The sequence below is a fragment of the Rutidosis leptorrhynchoides genome, chromosome 6 (assembly GCF_046630445.1).
Source record: "Rutidosis leptorrhynchoides isolate AG116_Rl617_1_P2 chromosome 6, CSIRO_AGI_Rlap_v1, whole genome shotgun sequence".
NCBI classification, from domain to species: domain Eukaryota; kingdom Viridiplantae; phylum Streptophyta; class Magnoliopsida; order Asterales; family Asteraceae; genus Rutidosis; species Rutidosis leptorrhynchoides.
In genome coordinates this window covers 363,096,813-363,116,418 of record NC_092338.1, presented here as the reverse complement: position 1 = coordinate 363,116,418, position 19,606 = coordinate 363,096,813, and the positions used below count along the sequence as shown (strand labels likewise).

General features: G+C 29.5%; 1 protein-coding gene across 2 annotated transcripts; it reads left to right on the top strand.

The window, feature by feature from the left end:
- Positions 1-2,974: 2,974 nt before the first annotated feature.
- LOC139853252 (exosome complex component RRP45A-like) lies at positions 2,975-17,255 on the top strand. 2 transcript variants are annotated; one of them, XM_071842624.1, is made up of 9 exons: positions 2,975-3,100; positions 3,362-3,505; positions 4,614-4,823; positions 4,918-5,013; positions 5,094-5,208; positions 5,915-5,995; positions 6,116-6,304; positions 7,184-7,333; positions 17,098-17,255. In XM_071842624.1, the coding sequence occupies exons 2-8, from the start codon at positions 3,369-3,371 to the stop codon at positions 7,313-7,315; spliced, it is 960 nt and encodes a 319-aa protein (XP_071698725.1). In that variant the 5' UTR covers positions 2,975-3,100; positions 3,362-3,368; the 3' UTR covers positions 7,316-7,333; positions 17,098-17,255. The 2 variants fall into 2 exon arrangements, with proteins under 2 accessions (XP_071698725.1, XP_071698724.1); XM_071842623.1 differs by lacking the exon at positions 17,098-17,255 and having other exon boundaries at positions 7,184-7,542.
- The last annotated feature ends 2,351 nt before the right edge of the window (positions 17,256-19,606 follow it).

The following is a 19,606-nucleotide window of genomic DNA, read 5'->3' as shown; positions in this document are numbered from 1 at the left end:
ACCATCAAATGGATAAAATAGGTTGGTTAGAAGAAGAAAAAAAAGGAAACAACAATATTACGGGTTATATAAATTTAATTTAAGAATTAATCACGAAAACAGAAGTAGATCAGATGGTTAGGCATATTTGGAGTTGAGCAAGAGGTCTTGGGTTCAAGTCCCGTCTGAGGCATTTTGTTTTTGGGAAAAGCTTTTGAGGTAGTTAAGTTATATTTATTATTATTATTATTGTTATCATTATTATTATTATTGGTTAGTGTTATTATGGTTAAGATAATTATTATTATTACTATCATAGGCATTTTGTTTTTGGAAAAAGCTTTTGAGGTAGTTAAGTTATATTTATTATTATTATTATTATTGTTATCATTATTATTATTATTGGTTAGTGTTATTATGGTTAAGATAATTATTATTATTACTATCATTAATCATTAATACAATTAATATTATTATAATTATTGGTAATATTAGCAATATTATTATTATTATTATTATTATTATTATTATTATTATTATTATTATTATTATTATTATTATTAAATATTAAGTGTTAATTCCAAAACTATTATTTTCATTATTATTATTATTAAACTGATCATTTTTGTTAAAAACTACTATTATTATTAAAAGTGTCACTTTTATAAAAATTATCATTTTTATTATTATTATTATTAGAATTATTATTATCATTTCTATTAAAGATATCATTATAACTACAATGATCAAAGTTATCATTTTTTTATTGAAACTATAATTTTTATTAAAATTTAACATTATTAGTAAAGTTATAATCTTCATTAAAATTTTCATTCTTAAAATTTACATTAATATTATTATTATTATTATTATTATTATTATTATTATTATTATTATTATTATTATTATTATTATTATTACTATCATTATTATTATCATTCTTATTAGTATTATTACAAATAGATATTTTTTTACAATTATATTAATATAGCTATATTCTATCAATAAAATATTATTAATTAAACTATATATTTTTATCATAAAGACCTAATAAGAAATTATTTTATTAATATAAATAAATGTATTAATGAAGCATATAACAATTATACCACTAATAATAATATATAAATTTTGTTTGATTAAATATATGTGTTAATATATATATATATATATATATATATATATATATATATATATATATATAAATGATATAGGTTCGTGAATCCGAGGCCAACCCTGCATTGTTCAGTTCCGTTGTATGCATATTTTTATTACAAAATATCGTATAGTGAGTTCATTTGATTCACTTTTACTCTTTACATTTTTGGGACTGAGAATACATGCGCTGTTTTTACAACTGCTTTATTAAATGCTTTTGAAATATATTTTTGAACTGCGAATACATGAAATGCTTTTATAAATGTTTGAAGAGATAGACACAAGCAAAACATTCCTCGAATGAATTATTATGCAGACGAAAGTTATGTGGATTATTATTGAATTAGTTGGACGTGATAATTGCCACTAATTGTTGTGAATATTTTCCCCTGATTATTATTGCTTGGTAACCTAAGAATTAGAAACGGGTATGACCCTAATTCACACGAATCCTAAAGGTAGCTACCGGGTTTAACACCCCCACCCAGAATGTTCACTAGACGGAAGAGCTAGTGGGCGTGGTGTTTAGTACTTCGAGGTTTATATATTATACAGACGAGATGTTCTGTTTTGGGAATATTATTGATGCGCATTATATGTTAAAGTCGGTTACCAAGCCAAGCAATGAATGAAAAGTGAATGTTATTTATCGAGAGAATGATTTTATACACAGGTTATGTGTATGATATTTTTGTACACGAGATATGTGTACGGTTACTAAGATTTATGAAAATGGTTTCGTACACGAGATAGGTGTACTGTATATAAATCTTGTGGTCTATCAAAATGATGAATTTTATTGTTTTATGATAAACCTATGAACTCACCAACCTTTGGTTGACACTTGAAAGCATATTTATTCTCAGGTATGAAAGAAATCTTCCGCTGTGCATTTGCTCATTTTAGAGATATTACTTGGAGTCGTTCATGACATATTTCAAAAGACGTTGCATTCGAGTCATTGAGTTCACAAGATTATTATTAAGTCAATTATAGTTGGATATATTATGAAATGGTATGCATGCCGTCAACTTTTGATGTAATGAAAGTTTGTCTTTTAAAAACGAGTGCAATGTTTGTAAAATTGTATCATATAGAGGTCAAGTACCTCGCGATGTAACCAAATGTAATGTATTCGTCCTGTTGGATTAGGACGGGTCGTTAGAGAAAATCATAAGAATAAACATAATCTTTAAAATAATTGTTTAACATTATTCATTTTGTTCAAAATAACTCAAGTTCTAGTTTAGATTAATGTTAAAATCTTGATTATATTTGACCGACTCTGAGATTACCAAATTCGTTTTTGATCATCAATCGACGTTGATCGATTAATCAAATGGATTTTGAAAAAACTGAATGAGCTGCTCTTAAAGCGTCGATTTATTGAGTCAACAACAAGCGTCTATTTATTGGCGACTTGACTAACTCTTAGAACCTAAAGTAAATTTCAGGCAGGATTTAAAACCCATGAAAATTTGATTTTACTATTTTCATGGCGTCTCAATTTTATTTTTAATTTACTTCTATTTTTATAAAAAAAAATTCCTACTTATTGGCCGGAGGTCCACTCGGAAGCAATCTATCTATCTGTCGAATAGAGAGAGGGATGACTATCTCTACTTTTGAGAGTGTTTCCGCTCTGGGTGGAGAAATGACTTGTCTTTATTCTCGGATTGAAGAAGGATTATCTACATCTCACCTCCCCATACACCACTTATGTGGTATTGGGTTTTGTTGTGTTGGTTGTTGTTGAACGAGTTATCTGGATAAATCGGGTACTAATCGGCTATTAAGCGGCTATTTTTGTAAATTGTTCAATTTAATGTTTTGGTGTGCAACTTTCACTGTATCACTAAAAACCCTTCTCCAAACCCTTGTTACACTAACCGGCGATTTCACTCAGTCGAACGGCCACCGTCACCGTTACTTTTATTGCCGGGGTTAACTACACAGTCTACAGGCTAGTACATTCAATTAATTAATGTTATCTTTCTTTATTTTTATTTTCAATTTTCCTTCTATCTCTATCTGTATATGTATAGCTTATAATGAACTGTTTAACTCATAATCACATTGTTTAATTTCACAATTATATATATCTTTAGCATACTGCAATTTCATTGATGAAAATGTGTTATTATGTATAGTTGTAGAAACATTGAATGTGACAAAACGTGTACCTATATATAGTGTGCCCTAATTTCTGTACATGCATATTTAGGGCTACAATGGAGCATAGGCTAGCTAATACCTTTACAATGACAGTTAATGAAAAGAAATATATTGAGAATGCGTTAATTTCGGAGATTAGGGTTGATGGTCGACGTCCTTTCGATTATAGAAACCTAACTATCAAGTTTGGCAGGTAACTTTTTCATTCATTTATACAATTTTATTATTAATTATTTATTGTTATAGCTTATAGGTACATATTAGTGCTGGCAATCTATACCCATATACTTAACTGTAGGTTGGTGTGGGTAGTTTATGTTAGAGTTTGGGTTGGTATGGGCAGGGCCGGCTAAGGCTATGGGCGAAGTGGGCGACAGCCCGGGGCATCACGCGGTTAGGGGCATCATTTCGAACAAAATTATTAATACCCATAGTTTAAAACTCATAAAGATATATGTTTGCGTAACTGTTGGGGCATTTTATAATCATTTCGCCCGGGGCATGCAAAAACTTTGACCAAAGTTTGACCGGCCCTGGGTATGGGAGACACATATTGTTAGTTCGGGTCGAAATGGGTGACTTTCAAACCTTCTCACAGGTCCAAATGGGTAATTGAATGAAAGACAGAGTGAGCGTCACAGATTTCATATATAAAGAGCACGAAGATTTAGTCCAAATGGCCATTTCTGAACCTTATACTAATTTCATATCCACTTTTAATGTTTATTTATTTCAATATATTATTTGATCATTAATTTGGATTCAAGGCATATCTCCGTGTTTTCCAATGGATGAAGCAATGCGTTTCTTTGATTACAAATTAATGATATTACAAAGGTGTTATTATTATTGTTATGTTTAAGTTTAATAAATTAGAAGTGTGGAGTATAATAATAATATTATAAATTGTTAGATTTAATTTTCAGAGATATTAACGTTAGTTTCGTTTGCATTACTGTTTAGAAAGATTACAAAAATGGTCAAGGCATACCTTTGTATTTAGTAATAAATTCTTGTTTTTAGAATTCGTAATTTATGAATAACAAATTGTATAAACGATCAGTAAATAAGAAATATGCATTACTCTCCTAATTTTTTATTGATTTATATATAAACATTTTTTTGACAAAAAAATAATTAATTACCCGTTGTGACCCAAGCCCGTTATAATCCGTTACCCATACCCATCCTACCCACTGATTTTCCACTTATGGTATCTATGTATATATATCTGTAATAAGAGATTGTTTGTTAGAAAGTTGGAAAATGAGTAGGTTGTTGACATTTGTTTATGAACGTAGTGAAGATGGCTCATCAGAGGTGCAACTTGGACAGACTCAAGTTATTGGTTTTATTACGGGTCAACTAGTTCAACCGTATAAAGATAGGCCAAATGAAGGGACTTTTGCCATATATACTGAGTTCTCACCAATGGCCGATCCTTCATTTGAGCCGGGTCGTCCGTTAGACTCTGCTATTGAGCTTGGTCGGATTGTTGACCGTGGTTTAAGGTATTATTAGTCTATCAATTATATTGTTATTAGCAGTTTTCTGTTTTTTTTTTTTTTATATATTTGGAAATGGAATATAATTGGTTTATTACAGGGAAAGCAGGGCGGTAGACACAGAATCACTTTGTGTTGTTGCAGGGAAGTTAGTATGGTCTATTCGGATTGACCTAATCATCATAGATAATGGAGGGTAAGCTGAAAACAATAAACCGTTAATAGTTAGTTACATCTTGTATTGTTTTCTAAACATAATCTTTGCGGAAAAAACAGAAATCTTGTTGATGCAGCCAACATTGCTGCTTTGGCTGCGTTGTTGACATTTAGGAGGCCTGAATGTACATTTGGAGGTGATGATGGTCATGAAGTTATAGTACATCCACCTGATGTGAGGTTCTTTGGCAATTGTACCATATTTAGTTTTTTGTTTAAACGTTTAGTTGACATTAATCTGCATTTCTCAGTGTGTCACTGTTCTTTTTTTGACAACATGTATTTATATAAATTAAAGAAATTAAATTTGCTTATGTTCTGCTAGCCAATTTTGTGACGGAACGTATCAACTTGTTCTTTCAATTCTGTCGAAAAAACCTAGTTTTTTATATGTTTGGTTGATCTTAGGGGTAGCAGTTATGATTAAGGCACTTATGAACGTGTTAATTGGTTATCTTCTATCTTAAACGTGTCAAGTTATAATTTTTATTTGCCCAAAGGGAAGGAGTTAAATGGGCTGAACATGTTAGTCACAAAATTCAATTTTTACGTCTACAACCTCATGAATTTTCCTTATTTGAAGTTGTAAATAATAATATTGACTTTTTGTAATCATAATGTAACACATTAGTTATTCAGTTTTTTTTTTTTTGGGTAAATGGGCGGAAATTGTTTACAGAACTGCAGATGGTCAATTCAAACTGGTCCAGCCTGTTTTACCATGCAGTATAAATGACTTTTTCAATCCGAACCATTTTTGACTTGTTACCTGACATCTGGGCAGCTCCATTTGACAGTTTTATCATCTTTTCATTTTTTTTATATCATGCTTTCAAGTAATCGTAATTTCTTTATTAAATTTTTGTGCGCACACTGAACAGGAGAGGGAGCCTCTTCCGCTGATAATCCACCACGTTCCAGTGGCGGTTACATTTGCATTCATTGGCAAAGAAAACACCGTGGTACGCAAATCAAATCTCAAAGTCTAGTATTTCATGCTGTACACATGTATTACATGAACATACTGGGCTGGCTTACGTTGGGTTTTTATAATAATTATTTAATGAATGGATGGATAATAGGTGATTGACCCGACCCATTTTGAAGAGGCAGTGATGGGAGGATCCATGACTGTCGCACTTAATACAAATGGCGATGTTTGTAGTATTCAGAAAGCTGGGGGTGGAGGAGTCTTGCAGAGTGTTATCATGCAGTGTTTGCGCATTGCTTCTGTTAAGGCTGGTGATATAACAAGCAAGTTAAAGAATGCGGTGAGTCTGAATTTTCAACATATTTTTCTTTTTCTTTAGATGAAGTAATCATTGTTACCTTCAAGACTTCAACAAGTCTGTTATAAAAATTTGAAATTTGCTAAAAAACTATGCTCATAAGCTTCCCGTAATAATGTCGCAAGATGAGTGGGTCAGTCAGGTTGGGTAATGGTGTATAATGGATTTGGATTCAAATGGGTCATGTTAAGTAAGGGTGGAAATTCCCAGGCTGAGTTGACTTGATGATCCCCCAGATATTTTAGTTGTCCATTTCTATAAATTAGTTAATGCTAAAAGTTTGATATTAATGATTGCAAACTCATATCACTCCTATGATATCTAGCTACATATCTAAATAAAAGATTCAGAAAGTTGTGTTCATATAGGATAATATTTGGCAAATTTTATCCCAAACGACCTGTTTCACTTATTTTATCCGGTCTCTTTCTAGCTTTTCTTTGGTTGTCCCATTCAATCTGTTGAAATAGAACACAACCCAAAGCGAGCTATTCATAAGCAAATGGGTTGAAATTGCTATGTCGTATAGATAGCAATATAGTAATTCATTGTACATGGATATTGTTGATCTCCTCATAGTTATTACTGAATTGCAAGCTCTTGACATACCAACTCCTAGTTGTTTAGTCGAATTTAATTTTACTTCTTGTGTTTAAACATAGAGCTAACTAGACAAATTGTGCTGCCATATGTGTGAATTATAATTTGTATGTTTGTAAGATATCTCTATCGAGGGTCTTTAGCTCACGAGTTGCACGATCTTTCACTCTTTCGAACTTGGATTGTATTACTCTTGTAAAATCTCACATGTAGAAGTAGTTAGTATCTTTTAACCACTGTTACGTTGGCAAACATATGCAGGTTGAATCGTATAATACACAGAGATCATTAAAAAAGATTAAACGTCACAATCCACCATCTGTTGATGTGTCAAAGCATCTTACGGAAAGATTAAGAATGGGGTCAGCTGAATCTAGTGGCGAAGGGCTTTAGTGGCGGGCCTTCAAGTTGGTAAGATTCTAGTATGAAATATCAAAGTCTAAATATTTCCATTTTCTGGAGAGAGGTGACAAGCTGGGTGGGCCGGGAGGTTGAGGTAAAACCGTGAAATTTTTTAAATTTGCATTAGGGGTCAAAATGGGCCTACAACCTGTTTGGTGAAACCATGAAACATATAGGGAGATGGAATATGAGTAAAAGTTTGTGCAACACTTTATTAATGTGAGTTATACATTTTAAGCATTCAATCATGAATCATCTATTATAAATTGGCTTGAATAATAATGATGGTGATATGTACAAAACAAATGAGGGTCATTTGTATGTGTAAGTAACCAGGAGAGAGAGAGAGAGAGAGAGAGAGAGAGAGAGAGAGAGAGAGAGAGAGAGAGAGAGAGAGAGAGAGAGAGAGAGAGAGAGAGAGAGGGTTAGAGAAGGGGGGGGGGGGGGGGGGGTTGGGGGAAATAGTTACTTGATACGTTTTTAACACTTTTTCGATTGATCACCAAATTCGATTCAATTCAAACTTGATGTGTGTAGTGTATATGTTTAAAATGATAAATGAAGTAATGTAAAGAACATAGACACAAGGATTTATAGTGGTTCGGGTGGATGGTAACTAATCCACCTTAATCCACTCCCCGATTACACTAATCGGGATTTGTTGCTTCACTAAGCACTTTTCTCCAAACCTGGTGGAGATCCGATTTACAAGTCTTCAACTTCTTTGGTAGACAACAAACTTAATCTTTCTATCCCTTTGAAAGATCAACTCCAACCTAGATCAACCTGTCTTCACCTTAGACAAGTATTAATCTCCAAATGAGATTAATCAACTTCCTAAGTCCCTTTAAGGAAGTATATTACTAAGCTAGCCTATGCTTCTACTAATTGAAGTTACAAGACTTATACACTTTGTAATGATGATCCTAAGATAATACTAGGACATCCATTACACTAAGTAAACTCACAAGATTAATGATTTTGATTAGTAAGTTTACAACAACCAAATTCTATATCTATAAGATCATAGAATCTTCTCTTGCTTGATCACATTTGAGTAGTAGTTAGAGTCCTTGTGATCTCTGGAAATATGCCTTTGAAATATGCAAGAGGGTCGGCTTCAAATGCTCCTTAATGTTTGCCTTTTATAGTGGGATTCAAAAAGTAGCCGTTGACACACGGTTGCCATCACGGTCGACCGTGGTTCGACCGTGCGTGCTCCAGTCCAAAATTTGTATCCGTTGTATAGCCGTTTGACTCAAATTTGAACACCACATTTTGGCACCTTTACTCCTTCTAGCACCTGCAAAAGAAACCAAACATCCTATGCAAGTACTATATGCATTAAGTGTGTGAGATTTGGTCTTATTGCATGAAAGTGACATAACACTCCATTAGTGGTAAATCCAACATTCTTGGAGAAGTGTCTTGATTGATATTTTGGGAAATCTCATATTGGTCAAGACTTAGTTAAGTCACTTTAATGCATTTGGTTCAATTCTAAAGACTAGTCACTATGTCATTAACTTCCTAGTTTCAATTAATCACAAGTCATGTTCCATTTGAGTTTAGGTAGAGATTAATTGAATGATGTCTTTATAAGATAATCATGAAGTATGTAAAGACATCAAAGTTAAGTCATACTTGAACAAGCAATCACACTTAGTTACTTAGACTAGATCAAATAGACAATTGACTATAATTTCATTGTGAACCATTTTACACTTAATCTATTGGAGTATGTTAGTTACTTGAATCCTAACTAGCAAGCTCATAGCAAACATATTAATCAAGTTGACAAATTTATGAGTATTAAGCATATTGACAAGTAGCAAGTAATACTCACACATAGCAAGAGATAGTTACTATAAGATCAATCATATAGATATTTGCATAACTTGTAATTTAAGCTTTTAGCAAGCTTACTTGCAATATAACAAATTTAAACTTGAATTTCGACCAAATTTAAACTTGAATCTTATATGGTTTCGATACGATAAGCAAAGTCTATAATGTTGAGTCTCAGAAACTTTGAACTGTTTTGTATATTCAATTGACCTTCGACCATTCGCGACGATTCACGAACAACTATATATAAATAGATACATATATATTAATTTGAAAATATTATTTGAATTAATATATGATTTAATTGTTGAAAATAAATATGAAAAATAATATGCGATGTAATGAAAACTATTATTATAAATATATAGATATATATTTATATATATAAATATGTATATAAATATTACTTGTAAATATATAAATTATATTAAATTCAATGGTTTAAAGATATATAATATATTTATTTAGTAGTTAAATTTGCTATTTAAAAACTCTTTATATATAGAAAGAGAATATATTAAAAAGAAATGATTTCGAGTCTAATTAGTAAATGTCAGTAGCACTCGATTGACGATTCGTTAGTTTTACTATAGATATAACCCATGTTCATGAAGATTTAAAATAAGAGTTGAACTGTAAATTGTTTACGAAGATTTTAGATTTGTTAAAAATATTTTTATTCTTTTTAGTTTAAATATTAGTACTCTGTACATATAAATTGGAACAGAAAATAAATAATTATCGAACCTTTTCGATCAGGTTTCAATCAGATAATGAGTGAAATAATTAAATATGTTTAATCTAAAATTTTGGGATTTTTAGGAAGACTTATATTTTAACTGTTTAGCAAGGAGCACGAGATCCAGTCCGCGGAAATATGAATTCTAAATAATAATAAAAGAAATAATAAAAATAAAATTATGTCGACATGTACAATGTACAGAGAATGGCGGCTATTGCACATTCTAAAAGGTTAATATTATATTATAATTAAAACCACCAATCTACACCTCTTCTCTCTCTTCCTCTCTCTCCTTCCTCTTTCGTGATTTTTTTCATGAACCCATTAAAAACACCACCATTCATTTATGTTTATATGTCTCAAACAGCCACCAATTATCACCACAACCTCAAGTCACCATCACCATAAACCACCACCTAATACCATACTTAGTATTTCGGTTTCCAGCAAATCCACTGCTACCATGTACCTTCATTAATCAAAGTAATTACTACGCTGCTACTACTGTGTTTCTGCTGTCGTGAAGAACACCATCGAACCAATAACCTGCTAATATTGCTGTTTAAAAAAAAATGATGTTGGAGAAGACGATGAACAGTGATCATCCTGTCATAATTTCTGTTTGATTGGATGTTGTTCGATCCCTACTCCCGTTCTTCTGTTACAAAAGATAAGAGTGTTGATAGTGATGAACTATATATAGCGAGTTAAATAAAGAAGATGATGTTACGATGAACAGTGACGGGTTACATGGAGATGATAATGATACGAGATGAATGATCGTGATTCTGTGAATTGATGATGATGAAACAAGGAGATAATAAAGGATGATGGTGACAGACGAGAATGATAAAGATGGATAAAGAAAATGGTGATACGTGTATTGTGATGAAATGATGATGAAATGGCATGTTAATGTTTAACTACTGCATTATTTTTTTTCGATCAAGTTTCATGCGAATAAACCAAACAGCCCACACATCTCGGGCTTGTAAAATTGTTAATATGTTGGGCCGAGTATATTTTCCTGGTGGGCTTATGCTTCGTTGGGCTGATGAGTGGAGCTTTGGAGTTGGGCCGACTGTTTAATTTTTTTTTTCTTGCTTCCGGATCGAGCAAAATGCTGCTGTTGCAGCCAACATAGCAATCAAAGATATGTAGTGACAATGGATGAGGGGTACGGTGATGAAATATGAAAATAAAAATTATATTATATAAGATATGATAATATAAAGATAATAATATATACATAATTCAGTTAGTGAGAGGTTGATAGGATAGAATTAAGAAGATGATGATGATCATGAATAAAATATTTGATTATGAAGAAGCTACTGATATACGAAATCATGATGAAGAATACTTACGAATATGATAATAGTATAGATGATAGATGGATCTAACTATGATGATGAAGTTGTAAATGGGTATTTACTTTTAAGGAAGAAGATGAACACAGAATCTAGTTAAAAGGATTTATATTCGTAGATAGATCAGAAAACAGGAATGTCTTGATGGTTTATGGGTGAGTTTGGTGTGCGAGAGGTCACAGGTTTGATTCCCGGCTTGAGCAGTTTGATATTTTTGAGCCTTAAAGGTAGTTCCAATATCAAACTTATTATTATTATTTTTATCACAAGTATTATTATTAATGTTATTATTATTATTTTTTTATCATTATCATTATTATTATTATTAACATTAGTATTATTACTATTATTACTTTTAAACATTATTATCATTAACATTATTATTATCTTTATTCATTATTATTATTTTTATCAAGACTATTATTACTTTAGTATTATTTTAACAAACGAATGATATTTATATAAAAATATAGTACAAGTAAACTAATAATACATACTAATAGGTTTTAATATACTAATTAATATATTAGTATTTATATTGATATAACATAAATTATCTATCATATATATATATATATATATATATATATATATATATATATATATATATATATATATATAAAGATATTAATCTTAACACATTATAGAATATAAATAAAATTAGTTGATTAAATGGTATGTGTGTTAATATATATATAATGATATAGGTTCGTGAATCCGAGGCCAACCCTATACTTGTTAAATGACGTTATATGTATTTTTACTACAAAATACCTAGGTGAGTTTCATTATTCTCTTTTTAAATGCTTTCGCAATATATATTTTTGGGACTGAGAATACATGCGCTGTTTTTATAACTGTTTTACGAAATAGACACAAGTAATTGAAACTACATTATATGGTTGAATGATCGAAATCGAATATGCCCCTTTTTATTAAGTCTGGTAATCTAAGAATTAGGGAACAGACACCCTAATTGACGCGAACTCTAAAGATAGATCTATCGGGCCCAACAAGCCCCATCCAAAGTACCGGATGCTTTAGTACTTCGAAATTTATATCATGTCCGAAGGAGGATCCCGGAATGATGGGGATATTCTTATATACATATTGTGAATGTCGGTTACCAGGTGTTCAATCCATATGAATGATATTTTGTCTCTATGCATGAGACGTATATTTATGAGAAATGAAAATCTTGTGGTCTATTAAAATGTTGGAAATGATTATTTATGTTAAACTAATGAACTCACCAACCTTTTGGTTGACACTTTAAAGCATGTTTATTCTCAGGTATGAAAGAAATCTTCCGCTGTGCATTTGCTCATTTTAGGGACATTACTTGGAGTCATTAATGGCATATTTCAAAAGACGTTGCATTCCAGTCGTTGAGTTCATCAAGTTTATTATTAAGTCAATTATAGTTAGATATATTATGAAATGGTATGCATGACGTCAATTTGTAATGTAATGAAAGGTTGTCTTTTCAAAAACGAATGCAATGTTTGTAAAATGTATCATATAGAGGTCAAGTACCTCGCGATGTAATCAACTGTTGTGAATCGTTTATAATCGATATGGACTTCGTCCGGATGGATTTGGACGGGTCCTTTCAGTGTAAGCACACATTAATGTCCAACACATGCACAAGGTAAGAGCAATCTTTAGTTGGGACTTGGTGACCATCTTAAATGTATCTAAGTGTATTTTAGGATTATAAGTCTTTACTAGTGACACTTGAGAGCATTATTCCTCATTTAGCCTTAATTAATCACCAAGTCACTTTCAATATCAATTATTGTTCTTGTGACATTGGTTTAAGTGTGTTGGTACTTGATGATCATACTAAGGTGTGACGACCCGTGAATTTCTGACTAAATTTAAACTTTATCTTATATTGTTTCGACATGATAAGCAAAGTCTGTATGTTGAAGTTTTAAAAAAACTTTGAACTATGTCTATGTATACATTTTACCTTTAGACTGTGCCCGACGATTCACGAACCATTGTTGTAAATAAATGTGTATATATATGTATAAATATAAATATAAAAATAAGTATATATAATAACTTGAAATAATAAAATACAATTAAATCTCTAGAATTTAATAAGTAAAAGTTTATACAAAGTAATTAGGGTAGTATTAAAAATGGAAATATATATATGGTTTACACATACAATTATTATTATATGTATATTAGAATATATATATAAAAGTTATAATTATTATATTTTGAAATTTATATTATTAAGACTAATATATGCAAACACTGATATATATATATACATATGTATACATCTATACAAATTTCAGCTATATATATAAATAAAGACAGATATAGAAGAATCGAATATATATAAATACATATATAAATACCAGATGTATATCTATATAAATGCCTATACAAATAAAAATATATATATAAAATAATATACATATACATAAAGATATATATATATATATATATATATATATATATATATATATATATATATATATATATATATATATATATATATACATAATTAAATAAAAAAAACAGATATTTACAAAAGTAGATACAAATTTATATATATTGAAATCAGTATTATGATTTATTGTTTACTAGTAATATTATTTGATATTCTTATTATTTATATAATTATTACTATTATTAATATAATTATTTATTTATTATTATTAAGGTTAATTTCAATTATATAAAGTATATGCATGTGAATATCGTACCAATTTGTTATCTATATCTATCACCCTACAGTTAGATTTTTGTTTTCTTTCTCACAACCTGTTAAACTTTAAGATCATTAGTACCAATCAAATTAGATTTATACACTGTTTTTATTATTTTTATTTTTTTTATTTTTTTTATCTGTGATTGAATTCTCTTCTGTCGACTAATGGATTTATAATAAACGAATTAATTGATGGTGGTTAGTAACACAAACAGCTTTTCAATATCATTACCAACTATCACTTAAAAACCTCTTGTATCGATTTTTTTTTTTACAGAAACAAGAAAGAACAGACGCACCCTGTTCTATCATACATTTTTCAAAAAGCTAAAATGTCTAATGAATTTCAAAAATTGGAATTGCAGTGTTGTTAGGTATCTTATAATTAAACTATATGCAAATTTCTAGCCTCCAATTCGTTTTCATGAATTCTAATTTTCAAAGTCAAACTTTAAATTGTTAAAGTCAAACTAGGTGTTCATCGTAAAATTTAAGTTTAAATTGATGTTTTGAGTTCAATTGAGGTTACAGATAGTTTATAAGGAAGGTTTAGAACGTATTTCATTCAGGGTGTATAGTCTAAAACATTCTAAATCTCAAAATCAAGGTATGAGTTCAAGTTCTTGATAAAAAAAATGCTGTAACATTTATTTATTTATTTTCTTTTCTGTTATACTAATTGAAACACATTTTTAAATGTTTTGTTTCGATTTTGAAAGCCTAAATTAAATTAGTAACTCAATTTTTAGCTGTGGAATTTATGTTGGGTTTTTTTTTTTTTAAAACGTGTTCTTCAGCTACTTTCTGTGATATATATATTTTTTTTTATTTTATCTGTGATTCAAACATTTCAACTGGTTAGTAATCAAACCTATTTCGTTTAGTAATTTTAAAACTAAGTAATGGATTCATAAATAAATGAATTTTGATCCTGGTCGATTTTAAAAATCGAGGAGAAGAAGAAGAACTTGATAACAGCTAAGTATATAATATATAGATGTAAGATGGGATTAAATCAGAAAAGCAATGACAGTTCAATGGTTTAGAGTGTTTCGGTTTAACGAGGGGTCGGGGGTTCGAACCCGGTTGATGGCAGTTTTCGATTTCTTTTTGAGCTAATTCACCAAGGTAGCTAAATTATTATTATTATTATTATTATTATTATTATTATTATTATTATTATTATTATTATTATTATTATTATTATTATTATTATTATTATTGTTATTGTTATTGTTATTGTTATTGTTATGTATTACTAATTATTGTTATTAATTCAAGTATTATAGTTATCATTATTATTATTATTATTATTATTATCATAACACAAGTTATTATTATCAACAAAAATAAATATTAATATCAGTACATAAATATTAATATCATTGTTATTATTATTATAACTATCATTCTAAGTATCATAATCATTATTATTATTATTATTATTATTATTATTATTATTATTATTATTATTATTATTATTATTATTATTATTATTATTATTATTATTATTATTATTATTATTATTATTTATTATTATTATTATTATTATTATTATTATTATTATTATTATTATTATTATTATTATTATTATTATTATTATTATTATTATTATTATTATTATTATTATTATTATTATTATTATTATTATTATTATTATTATTATTATTATTATTATTATTATTATTATTATTATTATTATTATTATAAGTATTATCAATTATATTATAATGAGTATTATTATTTTGTAAATACTAAAAATCATTAACGTAACTATCATTAACAGTAAAATTAATATATTTTTTTTACAACTATTATTTTCAATATCATTATTAGTATCACTAGTAGAATTATTAACATTAATAATAACTAAGTATTTTAAATACTAACAGTTTTACCACTATTAACATTATTTTAGTATTATTATAACTATTATTATTAATAATAAAATGATATATTTTATACATATAACATAACGAAAAGTTAATATTTTATATACAAAATGAATATATGAAACATATGTATACTACTAATATAAAAAGGATATAATTAATAAATTTATATGTGTTCGATTACATTTACGAATATTAATAAATATACAAATTATATAGGTTCATGAATCCGAGGCAAACCCTGCATTGTTCAGTTGTTCATTATAGTCGTATGTATTTTTACTACAAAATACATTAGGTGAGTTTCATTTGCTCCCTTTTTACTCTTTATGTTTTTGGGCTGAGAATACATGCAAATGCTTTATTATCTGTTTTACAATATTTACATGCGTGAGTTCATTTGCTCCCTTTTTACTCTTTACATTTTTGGGCTAAGAATACGTGCAAATACTTTATTAACTGTTTTATAATAATTATATGCGTGAATTTCATTTGCTCCCTTTTTACTCTTTATGTTTTTGGGCTGAGAATACATGCAAATGCTTTATTATCTGTTTTACAATATTTACATGCGTGAGTTCATTTGCTCCCTTTTTACTCTTTACATTTTTGGGCTGAGAATACGTGCAAATGCTTTATTAACTGTTTTATAATAATTATATGCGTGAGTTTCATTTGCTCCCTTTTTAAATGCTTTTGCAATATATATTTTTGGGACTGAGAATACATGCGCTGCATTTATAACTGTTTTACGAAATGGACACAAGTAATTGAAACTACATTATATGGTTGAATTATCGAAATCGAATATGCCCCTTTTTATTAAGTCTGGTAATCTAAGAATTAGGGAATAGACACCCTAATTGACGCGAACTCTAAAGATAGATCTATCGGGCTCAACAAGCCCCATCCAAAGTACCGGATGCTTTAGTACTTCGAAATTTATATCATGTCCGAAGGAGGATCCCGGAATGATGGGGATATTCTTATATGCATATTGTGAATGTCGGTTACCAGGTGTTCAATCCATATGAATGATATTTTTGTCTCTATGCATGGGACGTATGTTTATGAGAAATGGAAATATGAAATCTTGTGGTCTATTAAAATAATGAAATGAATGTTTATGATAAACTAATGAACTCACCAACCTTTTGGTTGACACTTTAAAGCATGTTCATTCTCAGGTAAGAAAGAAATCTTCCGCTGTGCATTTGCTCATCTTAGAGATATTACTTGGAGTCATTCATGACATATTTCAAAAGACGCTGCATTCGAGTCGTTGAGTTCATTAAGATTATTATTAAGTCAATTATAGTAAGATATATTACGAAATGGTATGCATGCCGTCAACTTTCGATGAAATGAAAGTTTGTCTTTTAAAAACAAATGCAATGTTTGTAAAATGTATCATATAGAGGTCAAATACCTCGCGATGTAACCAAATGTAATGTATTCGTCCAGATGGATTAGGACGGGTCGTTAGATAAGGATGTCTAGATAAGAATTAAGATCACAAGTTGTTGATTAACACTTATGTGTTATGCCTAATCTTGGTTAATTTGTCATTAAGATGTCATTAGGCGTAATTAACCACAATTAGTGTTTTTATGACCAAAACTCAATTGAGTATGGAGAGGACATCTATTCTAAGCATGTTGAGAAAGGTTTCATGAATTATAGATGTCGGAAACTAGTCAAACTTTATTTGGTCAAAATTGGTAACAGAGAAAACTACGGTCGCACTGCGGTTGACCGTGGTGGCGACCGTGCAACTTGTTTTCATAAAACTGCGTTGCAATTCAGTTTGGAGTTCTGCAGCTGGCTGTGCGGTCGACCGTACCTTGACAGTGTATTTAGCTGAACTTTTAATTTCATTCTTTAAGCTATGTTTGACTTGGTCGTTTGTAAGATAAAGTACGGATTAGTGACCTTGCGTGTTTTATGTTAAGATGTCAGTCATCACTTATGCATATGTATGTGTCATCATCAAAACATATTCTTTGGTTAATCATACTTAAGTTCGTCGTTTAGTTCATTAATCAACATTCAACCAACAGTATGAAATGCGGTTAATGAAAATGATTTTTTGGTCAAAGCGGTTAAAAATAAGTCAACACGTAATCTTTAAACCAAGTGACTTGATTATAACAAATGCTTATAGTCTAGTAGTCATTTTAAAGTAAATGTATGTGTACTTTGAGCCAAATGATCAAAAAGGTACACTATGTGACATGAACATTTCCATAATACATTATACTTGGTGACCTTAACCCTTAAAGAATTTTTAAGTTCTATAAGCAAGGGACTTAAAATACAAAGATACAAAGAGGATACAAGAAGGATCTATTAGAGTTGTTTTTTTGAAGGAGTAAGCTATCTATTTTCAAGTATTGCTAATATTTATAATATTCTCCATCTTATTAGTATCACTTAAATTTAATCAACCCGACATTAAGCATCTTCCACCAATGCTTAGTCGTTGCATAACATCTTTGCACCAGTAACATAATATTTATCACCATCTCGATCAGGCACCCCTTTACCATAATGTTTGCCCGAGTAACTAGGCTTGAACTCAACTAGGTTAGATCTTGGCTCGTTTTGAGTCTAATATATTAAACTTGTGCTCGACCTATTTCGAGCCTTATTCAGCTCAAATTCGGCTTGTTACGAGCCTAATATTAAGCATAAACTCAACTCATTTAATATTATGAAAGCCGGAGCTCCGATTGAATTAGATTTGTTTATGTATGTAGTAGATATCATTATATCATATATTTATATATATTATTTATAATAAAATAATAATGTAATTAATATTAATATACTATCTAAAAGACAAAACCCTGTAGCATTATTCATCAATAGTAATCAGGGGTATTTCCGTCATTTCACCTTCTTAATTTTAATTTTTTTATTTTTTTATTTTTTTTGGTCTCCAACGATAAAAGAAACAACTTTCGTAAAAGAACCAACCCTTCAAAGTTACCAAAAGAAGTCGAAAAAAATTCTTTTTTACAAAAAAATCAACTACCTTTTTTTTTTCCCCCTCAACGATAAAAGAGTCAACTTTCATAAAAAGAACAACCCTTCAACGCTACCAAAAGATGTCGAAAAACATTTTTTTTACAAAATAGATCAACTAACTTAAAAAAAAAAACGCTAAAAGAATCAACTTTCACAAAAGGAACAACCCTTCAATGTTAGATGTCGAAAAAAAAATCTTTTTTACAAAATAGATCAAGACATTTTTTTTTAACTCGCATTCAAAACGGAGCCCCGCAAATTTCACAAAAGGAACAACTCTTCAATGTTAGATGTCGAAAAAAAGTCTTTTTTTACAAAATAGATCAAGACATTTTTTTTTTAACTCGCATTCAAAACGGAGCCCCCGGCGTGAAGCGAGGGCTCCACAACTAGTTAATACTACTCTATAGTGTATACTAAAGAGTATGTTAAATGTAGCTCTAACGGATAGGTTTAAGCATGTCATGTATAACTTCATTTCATATTTTTAATTCAAAGTTTACCATTAGAGCTACGATTAGCATCATTCATAAATGAAATACTCATTTAGATCTTCAGATGCTCGAATTCAATATAAGAATCCCGAATTCGTTTACTAAACATTCTTTAAAATATGTTCAAGCCGGGGATCAAGACCGTTAAACCTCTGCTCAAATCGAACTTATA

Bases quoted from the DNA above. Each gene is read 5' to 3' on its own strand.
- LOC139853252 (XM_071842624.1), top strand. From the start codon at position 3,369: ATGGAGCATAGGCTAGCTAATACCTTTACAATGACAGTTAATGAAAAG. The intron at 5,014-5,093 runs GTAAGCTGAAAA...CGGAAAAAACAG, and splicing joins ATCATCATAGATAATGGAGG to AAATCTTGTTGATGCAGCCA. The intron at 5,996-6,115 runs GTACGCAAATCA...GATGGATAATAG, and splicing joins TTGGCAAAGAAAACACCGTG to GTGATTGACCCGACCCATTT.